This window comes from Arvicola amphibius, chromosome 11, assembly GCF_903992535.2.
Source record: "Arvicola amphibius chromosome 11, mArvAmp1.2, whole genome shotgun sequence".
Classification (NCBI taxonomy): domain Eukaryota; kingdom Metazoa; phylum Chordata; class Mammalia; order Rodentia; family Cricetidae; genus Arvicola; species Arvicola amphibius.
The window spans coordinates 118,504,258-118,528,157 of record NC_052057.2 but is presented as its reverse complement, the minus strand read 5'-3'; the positions used below and the strand labels follow the sequence as shown (position 1 = coordinate 118,528,157).

At 44.0% G+C, this 23,900-nt stretch overlaps 1 protein-coding gene across 1 annotated transcript in view; it reads right to left on the bottom strand.

Annotated features, from left to right (window-relative positions):
• The window catches only part of Rad54b (RAD54 homolog B), a 71,547-nt gene that overhangs the window by 10,038 nt on the left and 37,609 nt on the right, over window positions 1-23,900 (bottom strand). Inside the window, exons 4-9 of the mRNA XM_038348303.1 lie at window positions 18,344-18,538; window positions 16,525-16,806; window positions 11,808-11,970; window positions 9,796-10,021; window positions 7,667-7,874; window positions 5,091-5,230 (exon numbers count right to left, since the gene is read on the bottom strand). Of these exons, the coding sequence (XP_038204231.1) occupies window positions 5,091-5,230; window positions 7,667-7,874; window positions 9,796-10,021; window positions 11,808-11,970; window positions 16,525-16,806; window positions 18,344-18,538 (1,214 nt within the window). The remainder of the gene's footprint in view (window positions 1-5,090; window positions 5,231-7,666; window positions 7,875-9,795; window positions 10,022-11,807; window positions 11,971-16,524; window positions 16,807-18,343; window positions 18,539-23,900) is intronic.

Genomic DNA, 23,900 nt, shown 5'->3' with positions numbered 1-23,900 from the left:
CTGTCTCTGTCTCTCTGTCTCTCTCTGTGTCTCTCTCTCCCTCTCTCCCCCCCTTATCCATGATAAGGATGCAGCTCTCATCTTCTGCAGCACCATGACTGTCATGCCTGATGCCATGCTCCTTGATATGATGATAATGACTAAGCCTCTGAAACTGTAAGGCAGCCCCAGTTAAATCTTTTCTTTTATAAGAACTGCCATGGTCAGGGCTGGAGAGATGGCTCAGAGGTTAAGAGCATTGCCTGCTCTTCCAAAGGTCCTGAGTTCAATTCCCAGCAACCACATGGTGGCTCACAACCATTTGTAATACGGTCTGGTGCCTTCTTCTGGCCTGCAGACATACACACAGACAGAATATTGTATACATAAGGAAGAAAGGGAGGGAGGGAAGGAAAGAAAGAAAGAAAGAAAGAAAGAAAGAAAGAAAGAAAGAAAGAAAGAAAGAAAGAAAGAAAAGCTGCCATGGTCATAGTGTGCTTCATAGCAATAGAACAGTGTGGCTAAGCCACCCACCAACTTCAGTTTTCTACCCACATACTCACTGGTGTGGGTCATCTACTGGAGCATGGTGGACTTGCCAGAGGCCACATCCTTAAAGGAAACTGACTGTCCCTCTCCCAGAAGCCACCAACTGTCATTAGCTTCTCAGCTAGGAGTGGAGGCTCATGGGCCCCTCCATAATGGAATCTGCCTGATCTGATCTGGCACAGCAGTGTGTTGCTCTGACCCTCCCTGGCTCTTCCCATTCTCTCTTGTGCAACAGTTCCTGAGCTTTGCAGGGAGCTGTGATATAAACATCCCATTTGTGGCTGAGCACTCCACAGACATGTATTCTTTGAACTCTCACCAGCTGTGAGTTTCTGTGTTAATTACTAGCCACTGTACAAATAAACTTCTCTGAGGTTTGGGAGCTGTACTAATCTACAGTATAAAGATAAGAGCAGAAGAAAGGTACTCACGCATAAGTGGTTTTTAAACATAAAGCAAAGAAAACCACATATAAATCATAATCTCAGAGAACCTAGACAGTAAAGAAGACCCTAAGAGAGACATACATGGATCTAATCTACAGGCGAAGTAGAAAAAGACAAGATCTCCTAAGTAAATTGGGAGCATGGGGACCATGGGAGAGGGTTGAAGGGAAGGGGAGAGGCAGGGAGGGGAGCAGAGAAAAAAGTAGAGCTCAATAAAATCAATTTAAAAAAAGAAAAGAAAAAAGAACAGAAGAAAATTAGATACTATGTCCACTTAGCAAAATAACACTTGGAGCCTCTGAGCTCCCAAGGAGAGGTCCTTGGCCTCATTTACAATACCAGGCATGTATTTCCTCCTGTAGAACAGGTTAAATCAGCAAGCACCCGGTTACTGCTGCCAGGCCTATGTTACTCCTGCGTCCATGAGATCCTGCCACACCAGTTGTTACTGTAGCCCACAGGACGCACGGCAAAGTAAGACTTTTGATTTTTTTTCTACCCCAGAAATCCGCACAGAAGCTTTCAGTACGAGGCATGCCATCCGGCAGAGGGAGCTTCCCGGCCAGAGACAACTCGATTTCTCCGTGTCCTGTGATCAGAGAGTGCGGTCTTACCTTAGGCCATAGAGTCTTAATCAAGTTCTGATGGACAACCAAGAGCAATAGCAATAACTGATATTTTGGGGGGATTTCCAGACACCCTTGACCAACAACTCATGAGGAGACATCTCAGAAAGATGATAGCAGGCTTTCTTACATACACACTCTAGGCTTATGAAAGGGAGCTTTATACCCTGTTTAGGACAATTATGCTCGTGTGTGTGTGTGTGTGTGTGTGTGTGTGTGTGTGTGTGTGTGTGTGTGAGATATAGAATATATCATTATCATTGCTTGGTTACTGACACCATGGAAACCCTACTCTGAAACCTCATATGACAGTTGTATAATACACATCTTTAAAATCATCAGCAAATTTCCCTCCTTCCAAGGCTCAGGGAACATCTCACGAGACCAGGGAGAAAGACTGTCAGCTTGAGGTGGGGACAGCAGAGTGGGCCAGTGTCTTCTGGGCCTGACAGGGCCACTGCACCCATGGACTCCACGGGCTCACAGCAGCTGGGCTGCCGCTCAGGTCAACCGGTCAACAAGACGGCACGGTCTGTGGGGGTGGGGACCCGAGCCCCACCTGTGCTGTGGAGAACACATAAGGGTACACTCACGGACTCAGCTGGTTGTTTAAAACAAGAGAAGGGCAGGGGCCATCAATCCACAAGGGACTGGCAGGGCAACAGTGTATAGTGATATGAATGAAACACATTGTATGGGGCTGGAGAGATGGCTCAGAGGTTAAGAGCATTGCCTGCTCTTCCAAAGGTCCTGAGTTCAATTCCCAGCAACCACATGGTGGCTCACAACCATCTGTAATGGGGTCTGGTGCCCTCTTCTGGCCTGCAGGCATACACACAGACAGAATATTGTATATTTAATAAATATTTTTTAAAAAAAGAAATACATTGTATGCAGGTATGAAATTCTGAAAAAATAAATGAATTTAATTTACTAGCACAGGACACTGTTGAAACTTTCAAAATCATCATATACTGTTCATTACATAAATGTATTTTTTTTTTTGGTTTTTCGAGACAGGGTTTCTCTGCAGCTTTAGAGCCTGTCCTGGAGCTAGCTCTTGTAGACCAAGCTGGTCTCAAACTCACAGAGATCCGCCTGCCTCTGCCTCCCGAGTGCTGGGATTAAAGGCGTGCGCCACCATTGCCCGGCTCATAAATGTATATTTTAAATCAAAACATAATATTAATAAAATATATGCTTAAATTCTCTATAGAATCCTTGAGCATACAAAAACTTGACAGGGAAATTTAAACATATCCCTCATATAAATATTTATTCCCATATATAAATACTCTCCTTACATTTTAAGAGTTTAAATTTGTTACAAATATAATAAAGCTTTTAAAGAAAAGATAGAAACTATAGCTCTATTCAGAACTATCAGAAATCTAAAGTCTATTTTAATCAAGCAGAAACAACTACTGTTGAGCTGGTGAGATAGCTCAGCAGGTAAAGAACACTGACTCGCGTATAATCCCGGGAACCCATCGTCCACAGGATGGAAGACAAGAGCTCCTGAATGCGTCCTCTGGCACACACGTGCTGTAGCATGCACGCTGCACACAACACGGGAAGACTCCTGAACATGTCCTCTGGCACACACGTGCTGTAGCATGCACGCTGCACACAACACGGGAAGACTCCTGAACGCGTCCTCTGGCACACACGTGCTGTAGCATGCACGCTGCATACAACACGGGAAGACTCCTGAACACGTCCTCTGGCACACACGTGCTATAGCATGCACGCTGCACACAACACAGAAAGACTCCTGAACGTGTCCTCTGGCACACACGTGCTGTAGCATGCATGCTGCACACAACACAGGAAGACTCCTGAATGTGTCCTCTGGCACACACGTGCTGTAGCATGCATGCTGCACACAACACGGGAAGACTCCTGAACGTGTCCTCTGGCACACACGTGCCGTAGCATGCATGCTGCACACAACACAGGAAGACTCCTGAACGTGTCCTCTGGCACACACGTGCCGTAGCATGCATGCTGCACACAACACAGAAAGACTCCTGAACGTGTCCTCTGGCACACACGTGCTGTAGCATGCACGCTGCACACAACACGGGAAGACTCCTGAACGTGTCCTCTGGCACACACGTGCTGTAGCATGCATGCTGCACACAACACAGGAAGACTCCTGAACGTGTCCTCTGGCACACACATGCTGTAGCATGCATGCTGCACACAACACAAAAAGACTCCTGAATGTGTCCTCTGGCACACACGTGCTATAGAATGCATGCTGCACACAACACGGGAAGACTCCTGAACGCATCCTCTGGCACACACGTGCTGTAGCATGTATGCTGCACACAACACAGGAGAACCTCAAGCTACTGGAATGAAGCTTGGTGCAAAGAGGGAACATTCGTTCTGGCACATCTTGGATCCTCCAGTGTGTACCTCGTAACCTTTGATCCACTTGCAGTGTTTGAAGTGTGTGTTATATTAGGCTGGGTGTGGTGGCACTTGCCTTTGATCCCAACACTTAATAGACCCAGCAGATGGACAACCTTGTCTAGACAGTGAATTCCAGGCCAGTCTGGCCTAGATTAAAAAAAAAAAAAAACTGTCTCAAAAGCAAACACATTAGGTCAATAAGTAACTAACACTATTTTTATATACTATACCATGAACATTTTCCATGCAATTATTAAATATTCACATAAACCATTATTTTACACTGTTTCTGAATTGTGTAAAATGCTTAATAAAATATATGCTGACAGATTACCTTTATAATTTAACTTCTCTAGAACAAGATGTGGCACTGGGGATGCTGATCAATTTTTAGACTGCTTCCTAGCATATAAGAAGCCCTCGGTTTGAGCCACTTCACATCAGATAAAACTGTGTTTGGTGGATCAGGTCAAAGTCGGCCTGAACTACAGGAGACTTTCACCAAAAACACACAAACAATAAACAAAGTAGGGTTTAGTGCTGTGCGTTGGATGAGGAGGGGTGGGGAGCACTGGGGCTGTAGTGTTTTGAATACAGGATCTCACAATGTAGCTCTGGCTATCCTGGATTCACTATGTGGACCAGAATTGCCTCAAACTCACAGCGATCCTCCTGCTTCTGCCTCCCTGAGTGCTGGGATTAAAGGCGTGTGCCACTACATCTGGCAGAATGTGGGGGAGAGAGAGTGTGTGAGTGTGTGTGTGTGTGTGTGTGTGTGTGTGTGTATGTGTATGCGTTCACACGCATGTCTTAAATACAGTCATACTTTGTAGCCCAGACTGTCCTAGATTCCAGAAGTCCTGCCTCAGCACCTAGGATACTTTTTAACAATCAATGTTTTTCTTTACAATTTTAGTGGTGCTCTCTTTAATAATACATAAAACAGTGGTATCGATTATTACTAGAAGTATCTTAGATTTAATAAAATATGGTATGTAAATGAATACCAAAATTATGATTCTCCCAGACATACTGCGCTTTAAAAAAAAATCATTAAAGTGAATTATACCTTGGAAGAAGAGGGCTCTCTGGACGTAATGATGGGCTCCTCATATATTTTCTTGTAGGACAACAAGGAGCCTAATATTCCTGGATTAACAAAGTCCACTAATGCAAAGAACTCTTGCAAGTCATTCTGCACGGGGGTACCTAGGGAGAGGAAAAAGTGAATAGAGATTAGAGTTGTTTTATATCGCACGTTTCTGAAGAAATTTGTGCCTTCTTCCCTGACAGCAATAAATATAAACAAACACGCTAAAACTCAGGAGGAACAGCAAAATCAAAGCTTCAAATATCAATAGTCATGTGAATTTTACATGCAGTTTTAGCAAAGTGTCTGGGGACAGGCTGTGGAGTCTGCTGCTGGTGTTTTGAACGCATCTCCCCTTGAGTACCCTGAACAGGATGTTTACAAATTCATCACCTGGCTAAGGGTCAGAGCAGTGAACTCATATAAACACTGAAGTACTGGGCGGCTGGTCTTGACAGCCACAAGGAAAGTGTTGGTTACGCCACGCAGAGCCCTGGCAGACTAACAGACCTTGTCTAAATCCTACACTTTCCAGTCAACACCGACCGGCTGCTTTCCACAACAATGAGCTAGAAAATAGCAGAAAACAAACATCAAAATGCCTCCCTCTATGGATGAGTGTGTATCACATATGTGACACTGAACATGCTCGCATGCAGACGTGCTTTCCAGAAGGAGAAACCTCGCACAGGAGCAAGTGCTCCTGTCACACTCCCATGTCCAATGCCGATGTGACGGGTTTTGTTTCATGTTACTATATTTTATTTTATCATGTCTGGTCTCATTTCTTAGGAGTTTGTTCTTTTCTAATGAGAGACGGAAAGAGAGGGGATCCACAAGGGAGGTAGGGAAGAACTGGAAGAAGTAAAGAAACTATAATCAGGATACATTGTGTGAGAAAAAAAAGCTATTTTCAATTTTAAAAAATTGAAAAACAAAAAATAAAAAAACCAGAAAAATACTTGGTTCAGTCCCTAGCACCACAAAATGATGACAGAGAGATGATGGATGGGTGAAGGCAACGCTAAGGACATAAAAAACAGCCACACAGCCAGGCGGTGGTGCTCGCCTTTAATCCCAGCACTCAGGAAGCAGAGGCAGGTGGATCTCTGTGATCTGCCAGCCTGGGCTACGCAGAGTTCCAGGAGAGCCAAGGCTACACAGACAAACCCTATCTTAGGGGGGAGAGGGGGAAAATATATACATACACACACATACACATGTATATACACACACGCATACATATATATACATACACATATATACATACACATATACACAAAATATACACACATACACACACATATACATACACATATACATACACACATATATATACATACACACATATACACACATACACATATATACACACGTGCACACACACGCACATATATATATACATACACATACACACAAACATACACGCGCGCACACACAAGAAGTTAGTTAGCACCAGTTTCTATCCAGATTCATAGCTTTAGGGCAAAGGTGACAAGCGCAGGAAAGCAGAGCCTTCTCAGGTTTGACAAAGCAGGGAAACAGAGAGCAATGGTGATCCCTCTGTGAAGCCATCTCACAAGTGAGCAACAAATCATCCTTCCAAATGAGACACCAGAGCCAGCCTTCTGCTGATGGAATATAAAATCACTTCTTTGATTGTTTTTGTTTTTTGAGACAGGGCTTTGGAGCCTGTCCTGGAACTCACTCTGTAGACCAGGCTGGCCTCAAACTCACAAAGATCTTGAGTCCTGGGATTAAAGGCATGCGCCACCAGCCTCAGTAGCAGGCTTCTTTCAGAAGATGAGAACCACCTGTCTGTTGTTAACAACAGTCACAGCATATCCAAGTGAGGAAAGATTTTTTTCTAAACCTTTCTTTTACACTCACCTTCATTTCCTCCTGACTTCTGAACCTAACCTTCTGTATTTTATAGCTGCAATACTGGCCTCACAATGAACAGTACGGAGAAATAACCTCATACTGGAGCCAAATTCATCCGTTTTTCCCATTGTTTCTTCAGCCTAAAGGCTGAAAGATCCATGAAGAACTATGCTTCCCTCCACGCACAGACAAATAAGCTGGGCGGGACCTGGTAGTATCTTGAATTTTGCATGCAAATGGATGGAATCAGAAAACACTATCCTGAGTGAGGTAACCCAGACCCAAAAAACCAAATATGGCAGGTACTCACTCATTAGTGGACTCTAGCCATAAACAAAGAGCATCGAGCCTATAGTTCATGATCCTAGAGAAACTTAGTAATAAGGTGAACCCAAAGAAAACCAGATATAGACCTGGGCTGGGAGGGAACGAGTACGGGAACGACCCAAATTCTTGACTATCCCACCACTAAATTTATTCTTCAAAGGGTCCAGAACAAAGGCTGCAGAACTTGCACAGGGACTGGAAGACTCAGGTCAATTAAATTAACACAGGCCTACTCATATCAATTCCCCCAACACCACTTCTTTTTATGTCAAGCATCAGATTACAAACGGCAAAGATTCATTAGGCAAAATCCCTATCATGTCTTCCCCAGAGTGACTACTAACCAGTCAGGATCACTCTCTTCTCACAAGAGAGGCTGAAGAGGGCTGCAGCTGTCTTAATGCTGCTGTTCTTCAAACGATGCCCCTCATCACAGATCAGAAGGTCAAATCTTACAGTCTTAATTAGATCTACGGAACGAAGTAGCATTTCATAACTGATGATAAGGACAGAATAAAATGTAGAATTGATGAATTCCTCAACTTTATGATCCTAAAAAGAGAAAAATAATATTTAATAAACCATAAAGAGAAACTATGAGATCAAATCTAAGCAGCACATTTGCCAAACAGTAACCAAAGACAGAATTCATTTGCTCGTCCTGTCTTTTCCCACTGGGCTATGTCAAGATGGTTTCAACAACAGGCAGCCCCAGCCGCTGACTCAACAGAGTCATTTTGTTTCTTTTCCTCCTTCCGGGAGCTCCTGGGTTTCCTCCCCTATAATTCCTTTAGATCCCACCAGCAAGGGACCTGACTGATGAACATCCGAAGTCAAAGAATCAAAACTACCCGTGAGCAACAGAACCTCCACCAACAAAGCCCCACATAGCTGACCCTAATGTAACAGTCAACTGCACCAGCCAGCCCAGGGACCCTGGTGCTACCACAAAAAGCCTCCCTTCTCCCTGGCTTCGCTGGAAAAGCCCTCTGGCTCACACAATGGAGAGAGGAAGGTGCTCTGCCTCCTTTAGGACCAGCATACGAATCCCATCCTAGGCATCCATCCTTACGACTAGATCTAATCCTAGTCAACCCCCAGAGGACCCACTCTAAAAACATCACGAGCTCCTGGATGACTTCCCAAGGTTGGCTTATAATACTTTGATTTGAAATAATAACAAAAAAAGATATTAATAAAACCATTCTGTTTTCTCATTATTCAGTAAAACAAATGAAATATTCAACATTTTAATGTAAAATGGATTTTGGAAGGTGACTGACTGCAAACAGAGCTAGCAGGCAGCCTCTGATCAGCTCCCCTCTCAGATACTGACAGGCACCTCCTGGGTCCCTGTCTGTGAATCTAGAGCAAGCAGCCTTACACTGCCAGGGCATCTCAGCTGGCAAGTGTCTACTGAGTCTACATCAAAGGGGTGTCCACACTGTCCCCCCGACCCTCCCTGCCTCCTGGCCATGTGTCCATGTTGCCCCCATCCCGAAAAGGTATGTGAAGAGACTCCCTCTTCTGTCACTGCCATGCTGCCTCTGGGCTGGGGCCTGAACTCTGCTCAGAGTCATGCTGCCCTGTTGTTCGGGAACAATATTTTCAGGTGTGACTTTGGTTTATGCTGCATTTCTTTAGCTCTGTGAAGCTGTGATTCTTTGCCTGTATATAACACCTGATGGTCTAACAAAGAGCTGGATGGCCAGTAGCAAGGCAGGAGCGTGGATAGGCGGGGCTGGCGGGCAGAGAGACTAAACAGAGGAAGGAAACTGAAATTACAGAAATAAGAAAAGAAAAAAGCCCAGAGGTAAAAGGTAGTTAGAATAATTTAGGTTAAGAAAAGCTGGCAAGATCATAACTAAGAATAAGCCTCCATGTGTGATTTATTTGGGGGCCTGGTGGAGGGCCCCCCAAAAAGTCAAAAGACTAAAAAAGAGTAAGTAAGACAGCAACACCCTGTCTCGCTGTCCAAGTCATTAATAACTCTCCTAAGGAACTCCATAGTGCCCAGTGATCCAGCGCGACCTCTTAAACCATGAAGCACGTGTTTCAAGCACTTGTAACGTAAACTAGGCTAAACTATGATGTAGGAAGCATTATATGAATCCTGTGTGTGTGTGTGTGTGTGTGTGTGTGTGTGTGTGTGTGTGTGTGTGTGTGTAGGCTGGCCTCAAGTTCTGGGTGCGCCTGTCTGACCTTCACAGTTCTGGGATTACAGACGTGTCCAGATGCATTTCCAACTCATGACATTACATTATCACACTCAAGAAAACAAGCACATGCACACTGTAGCCAGCACCTGAACATGTGCCTCGCGGAACCAAAGGCAACCACACCCGAAATCAAAACTCCACTTCTGGGCAGGGACTCGTGGAACTGCACACACTCCAAAGCCAAAGCTGAACTGCTGGCCTACAAAGCCGGCTGTCTTAAGAACGGCTAGGGCTTAACCCTTTAAAAACCCCACCTGATCAACGGGGAATATCTTGATCCTCTCACTTCCCAGCCATTTCTGAAATTCTTTCCTCCAATTAGTCACCAAGCTTCCAGGGGTGACAATAAGCGTCTTCTTTATTACTGGCTTGCCTCCGTAAGGCCCTTGACACTGTAGGGTCCAGATGAGCGAGATACATTGCAGAGTTTTTCCTAAGCCCATCTCATCAGCGAGGATAGCACCACATCTGCCGTGTGCTCTGTTAGGAGTGACAAAGGGAAAATACTTCATACCCTGATATCATCAAGAACAGGAACCTGGTAATAAGGACTCTGGAGATTAGTGTTTCATCTAGCTGATTATAACCTATCAGTTTTGAATCTTTGACAATTATAACCATTATATATTGTGAACTAATTACCAAAACATAATATTTCTCATCACTAACATTTGAACACATTTTTAATCAGTTTCAGTATTAGACATTAATATTGAAAATTTAGTCAGCAAGATCTGAGCTGAAATTGTGTAGAATATATTCTACAATAAGAACTTATCACTCTCTGACAGACAACAGAGTCCTCAATTAAAAAAGTTTAGGTAATAGTCTGACATCTTACAGTTAATATAACTTAAAATGAAGTCATTAGAAGCATTTCCCAAATCATACATCTTAGGCTGCTTTATATCTTAGCTCTTAGATAGCTACATGACATTTAAAAGTTACAATGGCCAACAGGAATTAAGTTTATTACTGAAAATATAAATATAGTTTGTTAAATTGTATTCTATTAGAAATAAGGACTAACAAGCAAGATCCGGGGAGATGGTTCCATCTGCAGCACAAATGAAGACCTAAATTCGATCTCACAACCCATGTAAAGAACCAGGCATGGTGGGATGTTGGGAGCAGTGAGACCCCAGATCCTGAATTTCTTGTAATACCCTGATCTGAGTGCCTACAGCTGCTTTGAGCATGAGACCTTCAGGAGTTCCTGATGGCAGGAGAGTGGTTTCTGGTGGGTTTGGCTGGGGCGTGGCTATCTCTATATAATCTGCCCCTGAACACAATAAAGGGGGCATTCTTGGGGAATTCAAGGATGACCGATGTCGCTGTCTCTCTGTCTGTGTGTGTGTCTGTATTTTAACCTCCTGCCCCTTGCCCGAATCTCGGTAACTGGGTGCCAGCGCACCGAACGCAGATACGGGGGCTCGGTGCGCGAAAGTGGGACACACTTGTAATCCCACCATGTGGAAGCAGAGGCAGGCAGATCCCCAGGACTTACTGGCCAGTCTGCCAAATCGATAAGTCCAAGACAGTAAGAGAGCATATCTCAAGATACAAGATAGATGGTTCCTATGAAATAACATCTGAGATTGACCGCTAGTGTTCATGTACACAGGCACACGAGTGCATGCACACACATACCTACACACATACACATGCACACACATATACACATACACATGTACACACATACACACACATACACATACACACACAGATATGCACACATACATACACACAAAGAGGATCAATAAGCTCATTAAGAGTTAGATCCTCTCAAAAGGCTTCAGGAATCACTTTCTGTGGGTTCTGTACTGAAGCTCCTCACGGAAGGAAGTTCTGAGAGGAACGAAGACACATGGGTGCAGGTTTTACTATTCCTTCCTGAGTGCTCTTCAGAACTCAGCCATGAACATACTTCAGATTACTTATGCTCCTGCGAGATTCAAGTCAAAGAAACGGTGCTTCCCAACACGCACGCTTTCTGTAGCCACGCATCTTCGTGAGCAGAGAAGTATAAAGAGCGTGGATAAGTTTGGAATTAGATCTGGAAGAAGCAGTTCAGTGTAAAAGTGCTCCTGCATATCTACTTCTCAGCAGGGCATCCTGCAGAAGGCTTCCACCAAAAACCACTGTGGAAAAAATGCATGCATTTAGTTCAAGCTTTTCCTGCCAGCTAACATTTATGGTGCAGACTTGAGGTTCATTCTATCAGATTCTTCTCAAAACACCTAATTGTTGCCATTTATTCTCCTACCTCATTCCCATCACACACTCATAGAGGAAGATGACTCCATCTCTCTGATGTGATCGGAGGTGACGGACAAGGTGAGGGTCTACCACCACATCCACAAGAGGAGAGCAGTTCCTATTGAACAGCCGCTGGTGATTCTGGTCCGGTTGCGGCATCACTAGGGAATCTTAAAAAGAAAGCCAAAACAGAAAGACAGTATCACTTTCAGTAACAACATTATCTCATTCCCATTACTTCTACACCAGAAAAGTTTGCCATCGTGATAATGTGAACTGTGTGTGTGTGTCTGTGGTGTGTGTGTCTGTGTGTGTGTGCGTGTGTGTGGACTAGGGATGGACACACACCTATGATCCTAGCACTCTAGAGGCAGAAAGAAGAGAGGGAATTCTGGCCAAAAGAGGAAATACAGAAAGAAAAGAAGAGGAGGAGAAGGGAGGGGAGAGGAAGGGAGGGGAGGGGAGAAGAGGGAAGGGAAGAGGAGAGGAAGTTGTGAACGCTATATTCTCTGACGTGCCACAGACAACTAAAATTCACTTTTGTCTAACCTCTTTCAGAGAACAGAGAGCCACTCCCATTTGAAGGCATGGATAAGAATCTGACAAGATGCACTTGCCAATGTTCACAGATTCTCGTTCTGCAAAGACTTCCGAAGCTGCCTTTATCTTAAGGTCTGTACACACAGGCAGAGACCATCACTTCTAATAACATTAATCAGAACTGAGAGAGAATTACAAATTTCCCATCGATTTAACCGTTATTATTGGCTTAAAGTTAACTATTACACTCATGAATGTCAAATTCATGAGCTTTTGCAAAGCAGCATGAATTGGCCAACAAATGATAACCTAATTCTTTAAAACAGGTAACACCATTTAGAGGATTCACTAAAATACCCTAAAAAGACAAAAATCAAACTAACAAGATAACTGACAGCTGACAATACTGAAGATACTTGATCTATCAATGTTGGTTGTGGAGTCTGTTTGCATGTTAGCAACACAGCTAAAACTTATTCAATCCAAGAAATACACAAGAAAGAAAGGGGAGAACAAAGGGGTGAGAAAGGGAGAGAAAATAGATTCCAGTCCATTGAATAAACATCTACTGCATGTAGGATTAGCCATGGCCAGAGAGCTCAGCTCAGTTCACAGGTAGCAATGACCCATTCAATACATCCTGATAGATTCGTTCTTAAAACGGCTGCTTTGCATTCTGCCACATTCTCAGTATAATATAATCATCGGCGGATGCTTTCTTCTATAGCCTGAGAACTCTCCCTCCTAATTCAAAGGTTAAAACCATAATGACGGCTGTATTGCAGGAAGTGATGGCCCTAGACACGATCACAGAAACCCAACAAGGATCCGGTTGTGGTAAACACCATGATCAAAAGCAACCTTGGGGGGAAAGGGTTTATTTTATCTTACAGCTTATGAGTCCATCACTGAGGGAAGCCAGGGCAGAAGTCTGGAGGCAGGAAGAGAAGCAGAGGCCACCAAGGAGCACTGTTAACTGGCTTGTCACCACGGCTTGCTTATTCAGCCTGATTTCTTATAGCATACAGAAGCACCAGCCCAGGGGTAGCACCCACATCACCAGTGGAAAAATTAAAAATGCATTACAGACTCGCCCACAGGCCAGCCTTACAGAGGCGTTTTCTCCATTGTGGTTCCCTCCTCTCAGACTCTAGCTGTGTCGAGCTGACATTAAAACTAGTCAACACACTGCCTAAGGCTCACAGAGAAATGCTGGTTTTGTGCTGGTGCCCAGGACAGAGGAGCAGCAGGTGGCACCTGAGCTTCAGGAGTGTGACCCACCAGAAAGCAAGACATTGAGGGATGAACCTCTGATAGGCAAGGTCCCAGGGGCCTTGGCTCCAGAATGTCTTTTCTACTGCTGTGCCTTTGCATGTTTGCCACCACCATTTTTCTCTGGCATCTGGCATGGTGTGAATGGGTGTGGGGATCCCCACTGCCTCTCATGTAGTGTGGTTATCTCATGGAAATATCCCATCCTACTGGGCATTTTTACCTGTGGATCATTATGAAAATGGTTACTTCCTAGGCTGTGCTGTTAACTGAAGCAATGATTTTATACAATAGCGTTAGTTTAAATAGAACTTTGATGTAAGGGTTTTAACAAATGTAGTGAAGGATTATGATAGAGGTTAGTTTAGTGGGAAAATTAATACAGGTAAGGTAGGATATAGTGTTGTTCCCACTCCTGATAAAGCAGGGGCTGCAGAGGATAGAGAGTGTCACACAGCTAGGACTTACGAGTTTCTCTTGAAGACTCATACAGACTATGGTTTAGGTTAACAATCAAAAACAACTGAGTCCCAGGAGTTAGCTCAGGTTCTCTCTGATCCTGGGAGATGTGTTCACGGGTTTGGGTGTGCATCACAGCTAAAACAGACCTTTAATATTTCATGTAACGAGGAAACAAAGAATTGGGTTGCTGGTTAAGATAACTGGACAGGACTCTAAAATATGAAAGGTGAAACTAGTACCCTGCTTTTCTGGCGTCAAGGAGAAGCCATGTAACCCTGCAGGAGACAGATGCCAGAACTTGCGGGTAAACCACAGCCACGTGGCGATACACAGATTAATAGAAATGGGTTAAATTAAGATGTAAGAGTTAGCCAATAAGAAGCTAGAGCTAAGGGGTCAAGCAGTGATTTAACTAATACAGTTTCTGCATGGTTATTTTGGGGCTGAGCAGCTGGGAACAAACAAGCAACCTTCCTACAACAATCATTCACTTAAAAAATAGTATGTAACCACATTGTGAAGGATTTCGCTGGGGCATATAAGCTGTAAGGGAAAAAGATAAAACACAGAAAAGGAAGACATCAGGAGGTGGTGAGAAGAACATCGTCAGGAAAGCAGAAGGGAAACATCAGGGTAGAAGAACAGAACAAAAAAGAATAGAGTAAAACAAGGACAGAAAGAATAATAAAATAAAGGAGATTTTATCCCTCAGCAAAGAAGTCTGCTTTTCTAGCTGACTCAGCATTGTCCCCAGTCTCTGTGACCTGCAGAAGCCTGGACCCTCCATGGTTTTGTGTCCATAAGGACACAGCAATCCAGACTACTTGTACTGCGGAGACCCCAGCCAATTCCTACCACAAGAGTACAGGTCCTCTTCTCCAATCAGTGGATGAACAGAGAACTCTGTGGTCTCTCACAGGAAGGGCTACACACCGTCCACAGCAGAAAAAGTGGAGCTGAGACTGGACAGGGCAGAGTGAAGTCAGGAAGGACTTACCCTGAAGCTACTAAATTGGCGTGTTAGATAAGCCTCCTGGCAAAGAGGAAGGCTGGAATCCCCAGACATAGACCAACTAGAACTGGCAGGAACCACGGACAGAGGACGCCAGGTCTTAGAGGATAGCCTCTTCTAGTTCAGTGTAAACTACCTGCATCAGGAATCATCCCTGAGGACACAGAAAGCATGCAAATGAGCCGAAAAGCCCGTGATGCTGGACTATAGAAGCATTCATCCATTGTGCAGCATCGCATAGAGCTTCTGACCTGTCCTCCTTTCCTTGGAAGTGCACGATTTACTAGTAAACACTCCTGTTGCAGCTATGTCCCTGCTCAGTGCTTCCTTCTGGGAGACAAGATCTTGGAAATCCCTCCACAGGCACACCAATGCCGAGATCAGCATATGTCACAGGGATTACAGATGTGTGTGTTAAACAAGTCCCAAAGGTATTTGACTTTGGCAAACAACTCCCAAAGTATTTGGTTTCAGCACTATTCTTTATGTCAAAAGGTATATCTGAATATAATCTTCACCTGTAATTTTCAATTTTTTTTCTTTTTTTCTCCACCCTCCCCCCAATGTGGGATTCCCCTCTGTATGCTCTGAAAACCACTGGTTAATAAAGAAGCTGCTTTGGGCCTATTGCAGTGCAGAATAGGGCAAGGTGGGAATTCCAAGCAGCAAGATATAGAGAGAGATTAGATGGAGTCAAGGAGAAGCCATGTAGCCGTAAAAGACAGACACTGGACGCCAGACAATACACAGATTAATAGAAATGGGTTAATTTAAGATATTGTAAGAGCTAGCTAGAAATATGCACAACCTAATAGGACAAGCAGTGTTTTAATTAATACAGTTTCTGTGTGCTTATTTCAGATCTGGGCAGCCAGGAACAAACAATCAGCCTCCACCTACACCCCCGCCCCAAAGACAGGGTTTCTCTGTGTAACAGCTCTGTCCTGGAACTCACTCTGTAGATAAGGCTAGCCTTGAACTCAGAGATCCTCCTGTCTCTGCCTCCTGAGTGCTGGGATTAAACGTATGCCCTACCACTGTCCAGCACAAAAATTTTGTTTTAATTTTGTATATGTATGTGTGTAGGTGGGTGCATGCTGCGGAACAGATATGAGACCAGAGAACAACTTGGGGGAGCTGGTTCTCTCCTTCCACCATGAGGGTCCCAAGGATCAGATTCAAGTCATCAGACTTGGCAGCAGGTGCCTCTACCCACTAACCCATCTTTCTAGTCCCTCACCTGAAATTTTTTTGTTTTATTTAGGTTTTGGTTTTGAGACAGGTCTCAAAATATAGTTCAAACTGGCTTTCAACTCACTATGTAACCCAGGCCTGACCTCAACCTTTGCAAATTTTAAAACAGAACTTAAACGCAGTTTGCATGACAAAATCTCTGGACAATGAACACAGAAGGCTCAATTTATCTTTACAATCTTACTTGGTGTGTGTGGGTCATGGCGGGGTTTGCAGTTCTGCCAGTCATTCCGTCTATTTTCCTTTGACTGACCAGACTGGCACACACTTTTGAAAGGGTTGGAAAAGCATTTCCTGGCAGCCTGGGAACTTGGGACTGAGGGGCTTCCACATCCACGCTGAAAGCACTTGCCGCTGCTGAAGTCATCAGAGGACACCGGCCCCAGGATTTCCACTTCCTTCCCCCCAATCACCAGCGTTCGGCCCTCTTCTATGTTTTCAAGCTCACTGAATTTATATCCAACGCCTATAAGAAAGAAAATAAATTAATTAAACTGACATTCTAAGAAAACTTAGTAATAAAATAGTCAACTGCCCATGACCATATAGAATAAACACTGTATTGTGCATACAAATTATACTGTATATCCCATTAGCCAGAAACAGAATGTATTATTCTGATTTAAGAACAAACAAGGCCAGGAGATAACTCAAAATGATAGATGAACATGCCTGATGACGCCAGCTCAATTCACAGAACCCACATAAAACACCAGATGTGTATTTATAAGGGGCTGCCCTGAGTGGGTGCTGGAAACTGACTCAGGTCCGGGAGAAGAGCAGTGTGTACTCTCAGCCAATAACACTCGCCCCAGCTCATTCCCAGCATGCTTATGGTAAGACTGGAGATTTGGAACAGGAGAATTGCTTCAAAGCTCTTTGGCAGGCTATTGGCTGAAGGAGCGGAAGGAGCTCCCGCAGCACATACCCATACACAGAAGTCGGCACATATACATAATTAAAAATGAAATAAGTTATTATAATTAACATTAAAAGTGTCATATTTTAGAAAATACAACCAAATACTTGCAAAACATCTCACTTTCAGATTTTCAGTGGTGTCCCCTGTGAAGCATGCTCTGGTCCCTTAACACTGACATTGCGGCTGGCAAGAACACTCATTGGGAGTTATCTTACCACCTCCTAGTTATCAATTACACTGCCTTCTCCTTACTAAGCTATAAAATATATATAATACATAAAGCTATATGTTCATCCCATATATATAAAATCATAATATATATAAAGCTATGTGTTCATCCCATATATATATATATACATATATATATATAAAATCATAATATATATAAAGCTATGTATTCACTTCTGAATCTTTACTCCAACACAGTAGCTGGCACATGAGCTGAAAAGCAAACAAGCCATAAACCATATTTTAAGTGAGCGAATGAATATGTACAACAGATTTTATAATCTGGCCAAACCCAGATTATATTACCTCTAAGTACCAGAGGACAATGCATCGAACTCTCCATTGTGGAGCACCTGGACCTGCCGACGGCGAGCTCCGCGGGAATGCTGGGCAGCACTAACAACGGCATCATCCAGTCCACTGTGTGCATCTGGTCAGGTCTAACCCTCATCTCTGTGTTCTATAGCGCAGTCTTTCCTGAGCAGCATGGAAACTGGGTAGCACTGAACTCCTATCAGCGACGGCCCTTTACTATCTCAGTCACTTCACACTGGGGGTCGGGGACCATGACAAACTGCTGAATCTCAGAAGAGCGCCAAGACAGAGGCAGCTCATTGGCGCCTATCAGACAAAATTAAACATAGGACGGAATTTGCCCAAATGAGCTAGCATAGCTCACAAAAGCACTGGGTTCGCTATTATGAAGAATATAATGTAGCACATATAGTTGAGACACAAAATTCAATAGCACCCCAATCTGTCCCTTTTTAAAACCCAACTGTGTTTCAATGCACAGCCACAAACAGACACCAATTTCAGACCAGACCATAAGACAGATAATATATTACAATACCTCTTCCAATATCTTTGCCTTCCAAATCTTTCAGAGTGAAGGACCTCCCTTTTACAATAAGAATAGCATCGCCTTCCCATTTCTTGTGCTTTTTCTTTGAAGCTTTACACCAAACAACACTGAAATATTTAAGCAAGCTATGAGGTTCCTCTTCTTGTACCTTAGACTCAATGATTTCTTCAGAGGCCGAATGAACTGAGATAAAAAATAAATTTAAAACATTATTAATGAAGATGACTTTAACATTTAAGTATCAAGATCGTTCAATCAAAAGTACATAGGCACAGCAAGACATGGCAGTGTATTCCACCAGTCATCCCAGAGTGCTGGAGGTAGAGACAAGAGGATCAGCCCAGGGTCATCCTCTGCTCCCTAGGGAGGCAACCTGACTACATCAGACTCTGTCTATGGCAGTGATAATAACCACAGTGATAATCATATGCATAAGAAAATCAGAGTGTATTAAGAAAGAATATGAGAGTATTTGCAGTCAGTGAGACAGCTCAGTGAGTAAAGGCACTTCCGGGCAAGCCCAACAATCTGAATTTGGTCCCAGGAACCCACATGGTAGGAGAGAATGAGCTCCCCAGCAATGCCAACTGATCCCCAATCACAAGAGCCTCCAACATACACACACATACACACACACACACACACACACACACACAAATAATGAATGCAAAAAATATTTTCTCAGTATTTGACATGGTCATTTTGGCATTTTAGAAACTGAAAGAATCAAACACCAGGTGCAAGAATTACCATGAATATAATAAATGCAATGTTTTGTCATTGATAAGCCACATAAATTCAACTGAAATAGAGTAATGTCACCGTAAAACCTTTGGGAGCCTAGATATTAAAGCTGTTATTCCAACACCTTGTCATGGAGAAATATATAAAATTATGTTTTAATGACTGATTTAATTAACATGACAAATTGGAGAAAAGATAAACTTGCAGTTTTCTGAAATTAAAAAGTTGTATTTTTTCTTCATTCCTTTCTTCCTTCATTCATTCATTTTGGTTATTCAGAACAGGGCTTCTCCGTGTAGTCCTGGCTGTCCTGGGATTCACTCTGTAGACCAGGCTGGCCTTTAAGTCACAGAGATCCTCCTGCCTCTGCCTCTCAGTGCTAGGATTAAAGACGTGCGCCACCGCCCGGCATCTTCATTTATTTTTAATTGACAAAACTTATACACATTTTGTTGTATAACTTAAACATGTGTCTTGACTGACATGTCTCCCATCTCCATCCCCTACCCATCTCGACATCTGTAGACACCACACACAAGTGAAACCTACAGCAGCTGCCTATTTCACGAGCACAGTGCCTCCCTGCTCACCCATGTGACCAGATGACAGGATTCCCTGCGTTCAAAGGCTGTTCTATGGTGGGATAACACATCTTTTACGTCCATCTGCTGATGGACACATGCACTGATTCCATCTTTGTAGGGATGAAGTGGGAGTATTGGAGGAAGGAGTAAAGGAGGTTCCATGTGACCCAGGCTGGCCTCTAGCTCTCAAGTGCTGGGCAGGGACCCCGTGCGCGCCACCACCCTCGGAGCCATGTCTTGGTTATTGTGGTCACTTTGGGTTTTTATGGCACTGGGGACTGAACCTCGGCCCTTAAATCTAGAGCCAGGGGAGCATATGCTCATCACACATGACCCAAGGAAGCCATTGGAACAAAACAACTAGACATACAAATACACACACACAGGGAACACACGAGGCAGGGTGTTTCATGTTGTAAAATGAACCTCTTACTTAAGAGGAAGATCCAGAGGAAGTGCTGATACGAGGAACAAGGCAAGGATGAGCACTGTCCAGCACTGTCCTGACTGTCCTGGCCACTGGACTAGACAAAGGAGACCTCAGAAAGGTAAAAGTAAACCACTCATCTGCACAGGCTCTGACTGCTCCTGTAGCAATCCCCAGCCACTCTAAAAACTGAATGATAGAGTCAATAATTCTGAAGGATCACAGAACAGAGGACTCGGGAAAAAAATCCATTCTTATATGCAGGAAGAACACAGAAAATGACTGTGCCGGTGCTGGAGACAGAGCCAGCCCCAGCAAGTCCAGCAGTCTTCCACTGTGCTCCTCCCAGGCCTCGTATCTAACTCACTTCATAGCCCAGGAAGGCCTTCAGCTGTGCTAGTCCTGCCTCAGCCTCCACAGAGCAGGGTCTACACTGCCAGGCCTGACAAAAGAATAGTGTTTGCAATTCTATTCACAGTAGCTCAGAAAAGGGAAAGGAGAAGAGAGATCACACAAAAATAGGTGTATGACTCTGAAACCTAGGAGGCCAATCTGGAGCACCCTACACTACAAAGGAAGGACACACTCGTAGACTCAGGTGTGCCTGCAATCCCAGCACTCAGGAGGCTCAAGCAGAAGAATAAGTTCCTGGTTAGCCTGGGCTAGACAGTAAGACCTTTCGAAAAGCAAATGAAAAACCTAAGAATGACATACCACGTTATATATATATATATATATATATATATATATATATATATATATATATATATATATATATCAAGGTGATTACAACCAACATGTTTGAGAAAACTGAAAACGTCCATTGGAATGGTAGCACACAGTTCCGACCCGTTCTCTGGGAATGGTTTTGTCTGAGCACATCAGAGGGGGTCACACAGCCTGTACACTTTCGGGACCACTTTCCCCCACTGAGAAGGTCTGTAAGGGTCGTCCCGGATAACAACAGTACACTGTCAATATTCTGTGACACCGGAGATGGGTGAGCCAGTCCACTCTGACCAGGGCGAAGCGCCCAGCATACGTCCGCGAACGTTCATGCTCAGCACCTTCACCAGTGGGAACAGTCTCATTAGCATTAAACTTGATGGTTGGTAGTCACAGATCTGAAATATGTTTTACGGTTACCAAAAGCTCTCAGAGAAACAAGCAAACCCCAGGAAAGGTCGCTGCAGAGAAAAGCAGATTGTGCGAGCTTTCCAACGAACGCTCCAGTTACTGCCACAGCCCCAGGCTCCAGTCAGCTACTGCAGGCTGACTGCCCCCAAAGCCATCCTGATATGGACTTTACACCCCGTCAATAAACATGCTCATGCTAGTCCTGAACAGAGCATCCATCGCTTCCTCTTTGAAGCACCATACGTCTTTGTCAGTGTTTCCTTTTGCCTCTCATTTCACCTTTATAGATAAAGAGCTCTTAAGGGCTGAATTGAGGGCATCGTCTCTCACTGCACACCTTAAATTAGCTAATCCTCCTGAGGTATCAATGCCTCTGTACTAACAGCTCTTCCTCCCACCATGGCCAGGAGGAACCTGTATAACAGGCTGGCCTGGAGCTCATGGTCCTCCTGCCTCAGTTTCCAGAGCACTTGGATGACATGCACCACCAAACCAAGAGTTCCTTCTCTATTCTTTGAAACTAAACTCCATGTTTATTACCAATATCTATTTTTAATGTAAATGACTGGATAAGACTCCCTTTGTCCCTAAGAAAGCACCTAGTCCCTGTGGCAGGGTGTTTTAGGGCTTTTTTTTTTTTTCTGTGTGGTGGTTAATCTTCATCATCAACCTGACTGCACTTCCAGTCACCGGAAACACACCTCTGAGCACGCCTGTTTCCAGAGGCTCTGACTGAGCAGGAACGCACACCTGAATGTGGCTGGGACCATTCCATGTGGACTCAAAAGGGAGGAGGGAGCATAAGCATCCCTCTCGGCCTCCTGAGTGCGGGTGCCCTGTCATCAGCAGCCTTGTGTCCCCTGCCTTTGATGGACCGACCGCACACTCAAACTGGGCGGCAGATGAACCCCCTTCCTCACAGACACCGTCTTCCTCTCACATGCCTAGCACAAACTAACTTCCGTTCGCTCTTCTATGTCCACGTCCCAGCTGCCAAGTGAGATCAAGCTGCCCTATTACCTCAACGTTATTGGAACAATAAATCACCTAAAACCTGAATGTCCACCTTTATCACTAAGGAGACCTGAGAAGGCAGATCTGCCTTGACTTCATGTATGACCGTATTGCCCAAACATAGGTATTCTCCAAAACTGACACTTACCCTGTTTTCACTTCATGGTTTTAGGCACCTAAAAACTACATTCCACTGAAGAAGGAACTGTAGAAAATGACTGAATTCATTTCCATTGCTGTTCATTTTTATTTTCATATTAAAGCCTGTTGTCTTCGGATCAATTTTTTTTCAAAATAAAGTTTATAAACAAGATTTGATTCAGTCACTTTTTTGGTATTTTATTTTTCTAAACCAGTGGTTCTCAATCTAATGCTGCAACATACACCGCATAGCGAGTCCCAGGCCAGTCTCTACTACACAGTTACACAGTGAGGATTTTGGAAAAAAAAAACAAAAAAAAAAACAAAAAAAAAAAACCAGTCATGTGCTTATTATTTTTGTTGTGTTGATTATCAGAGAAAGTTTTAAGGTTTATAACAAAAAGAATGTTCTAATCAATTTCTGAACTGTGAAGAAAAATTGTGGGAGATGAAGCAATGACCAGAGACTTTCTGCTCTTCTGAAGGACCTCAGCTTGAGTCTCAGCACCCACATTGGGGGCTCACAACTATCTGTAACTCTACTTCCAGGGGACCTGATGCCCACCACCAGGCACACTCATGACACACAGACAAACATGTAGGCAAACACCCACACACATAAAAATGTTTAAGTGTAGGGCGTGATTGTTTTCACATGGTTCCCAATAGGGAGCCAGAGCACAGTGTAGCTGCCAATCTGTCCTGCTCTCTGCTATATTACCCAGGAGAAGAACAGAACCCTCCAAACAGTCCACAACCGCCCAGAGTTAGAGGGGCGCCTCACCAAATGACTGGGAACAGCTACCCATGGCAGCAGAGGTCTGGAGGACTGAGGAAGGAGTGGCACAGTTAAAACCCAGCTTGGGTTATATACTGAGTTCTGGGTTGGCCTAGATTTATATAATTAGACCTTGTCTCCAAAAAAGAAAAGAAAGGCTGGAAAGAAATATAGAAGACTAAATTCTCAGAATCTAAAAAACATTACTGTTATGTCCATTGCTCCCATTTCTGAAAAAGAATAATTCAGGAAACTCAGCAATTATAATTAATTTTAAAACCAAAAGCCCAGCAGTATGCCCTTCTTTTGTAGATCTTTTCTAAAGAACACACACTATGGAGTCAGAACCAGGCCCACACTGCCTGGGACTGAACACCGAGTCTGCCACTTAGTAACTGGGTGGCTTTGGACAAAGCAGTTAACTCCTCTGTGCCCACTGGTAAGTCTACACAGTGGAAGTGGGGCAGCTGGGCGACCACTCAGTGGGCACAGCACACACACAGCCCGAAGACCAGAGTCAAGATTCCCATCGCCAGCCTGCAACCAACCACTCAGTGGGTAAAACGCTCACACAGCTTGAAGACCAGAGTTAAGACTCCCATTGCCAGCCTGCAATCAACCTTCAGGAGGCAGAAACAGGAGACTCCCCAAGACAAGCAGGTCAGCCAGATTATCTGAAATAGCAAACTCTGGGTGCAGTGCGGACCCCAGCTTCAGAAG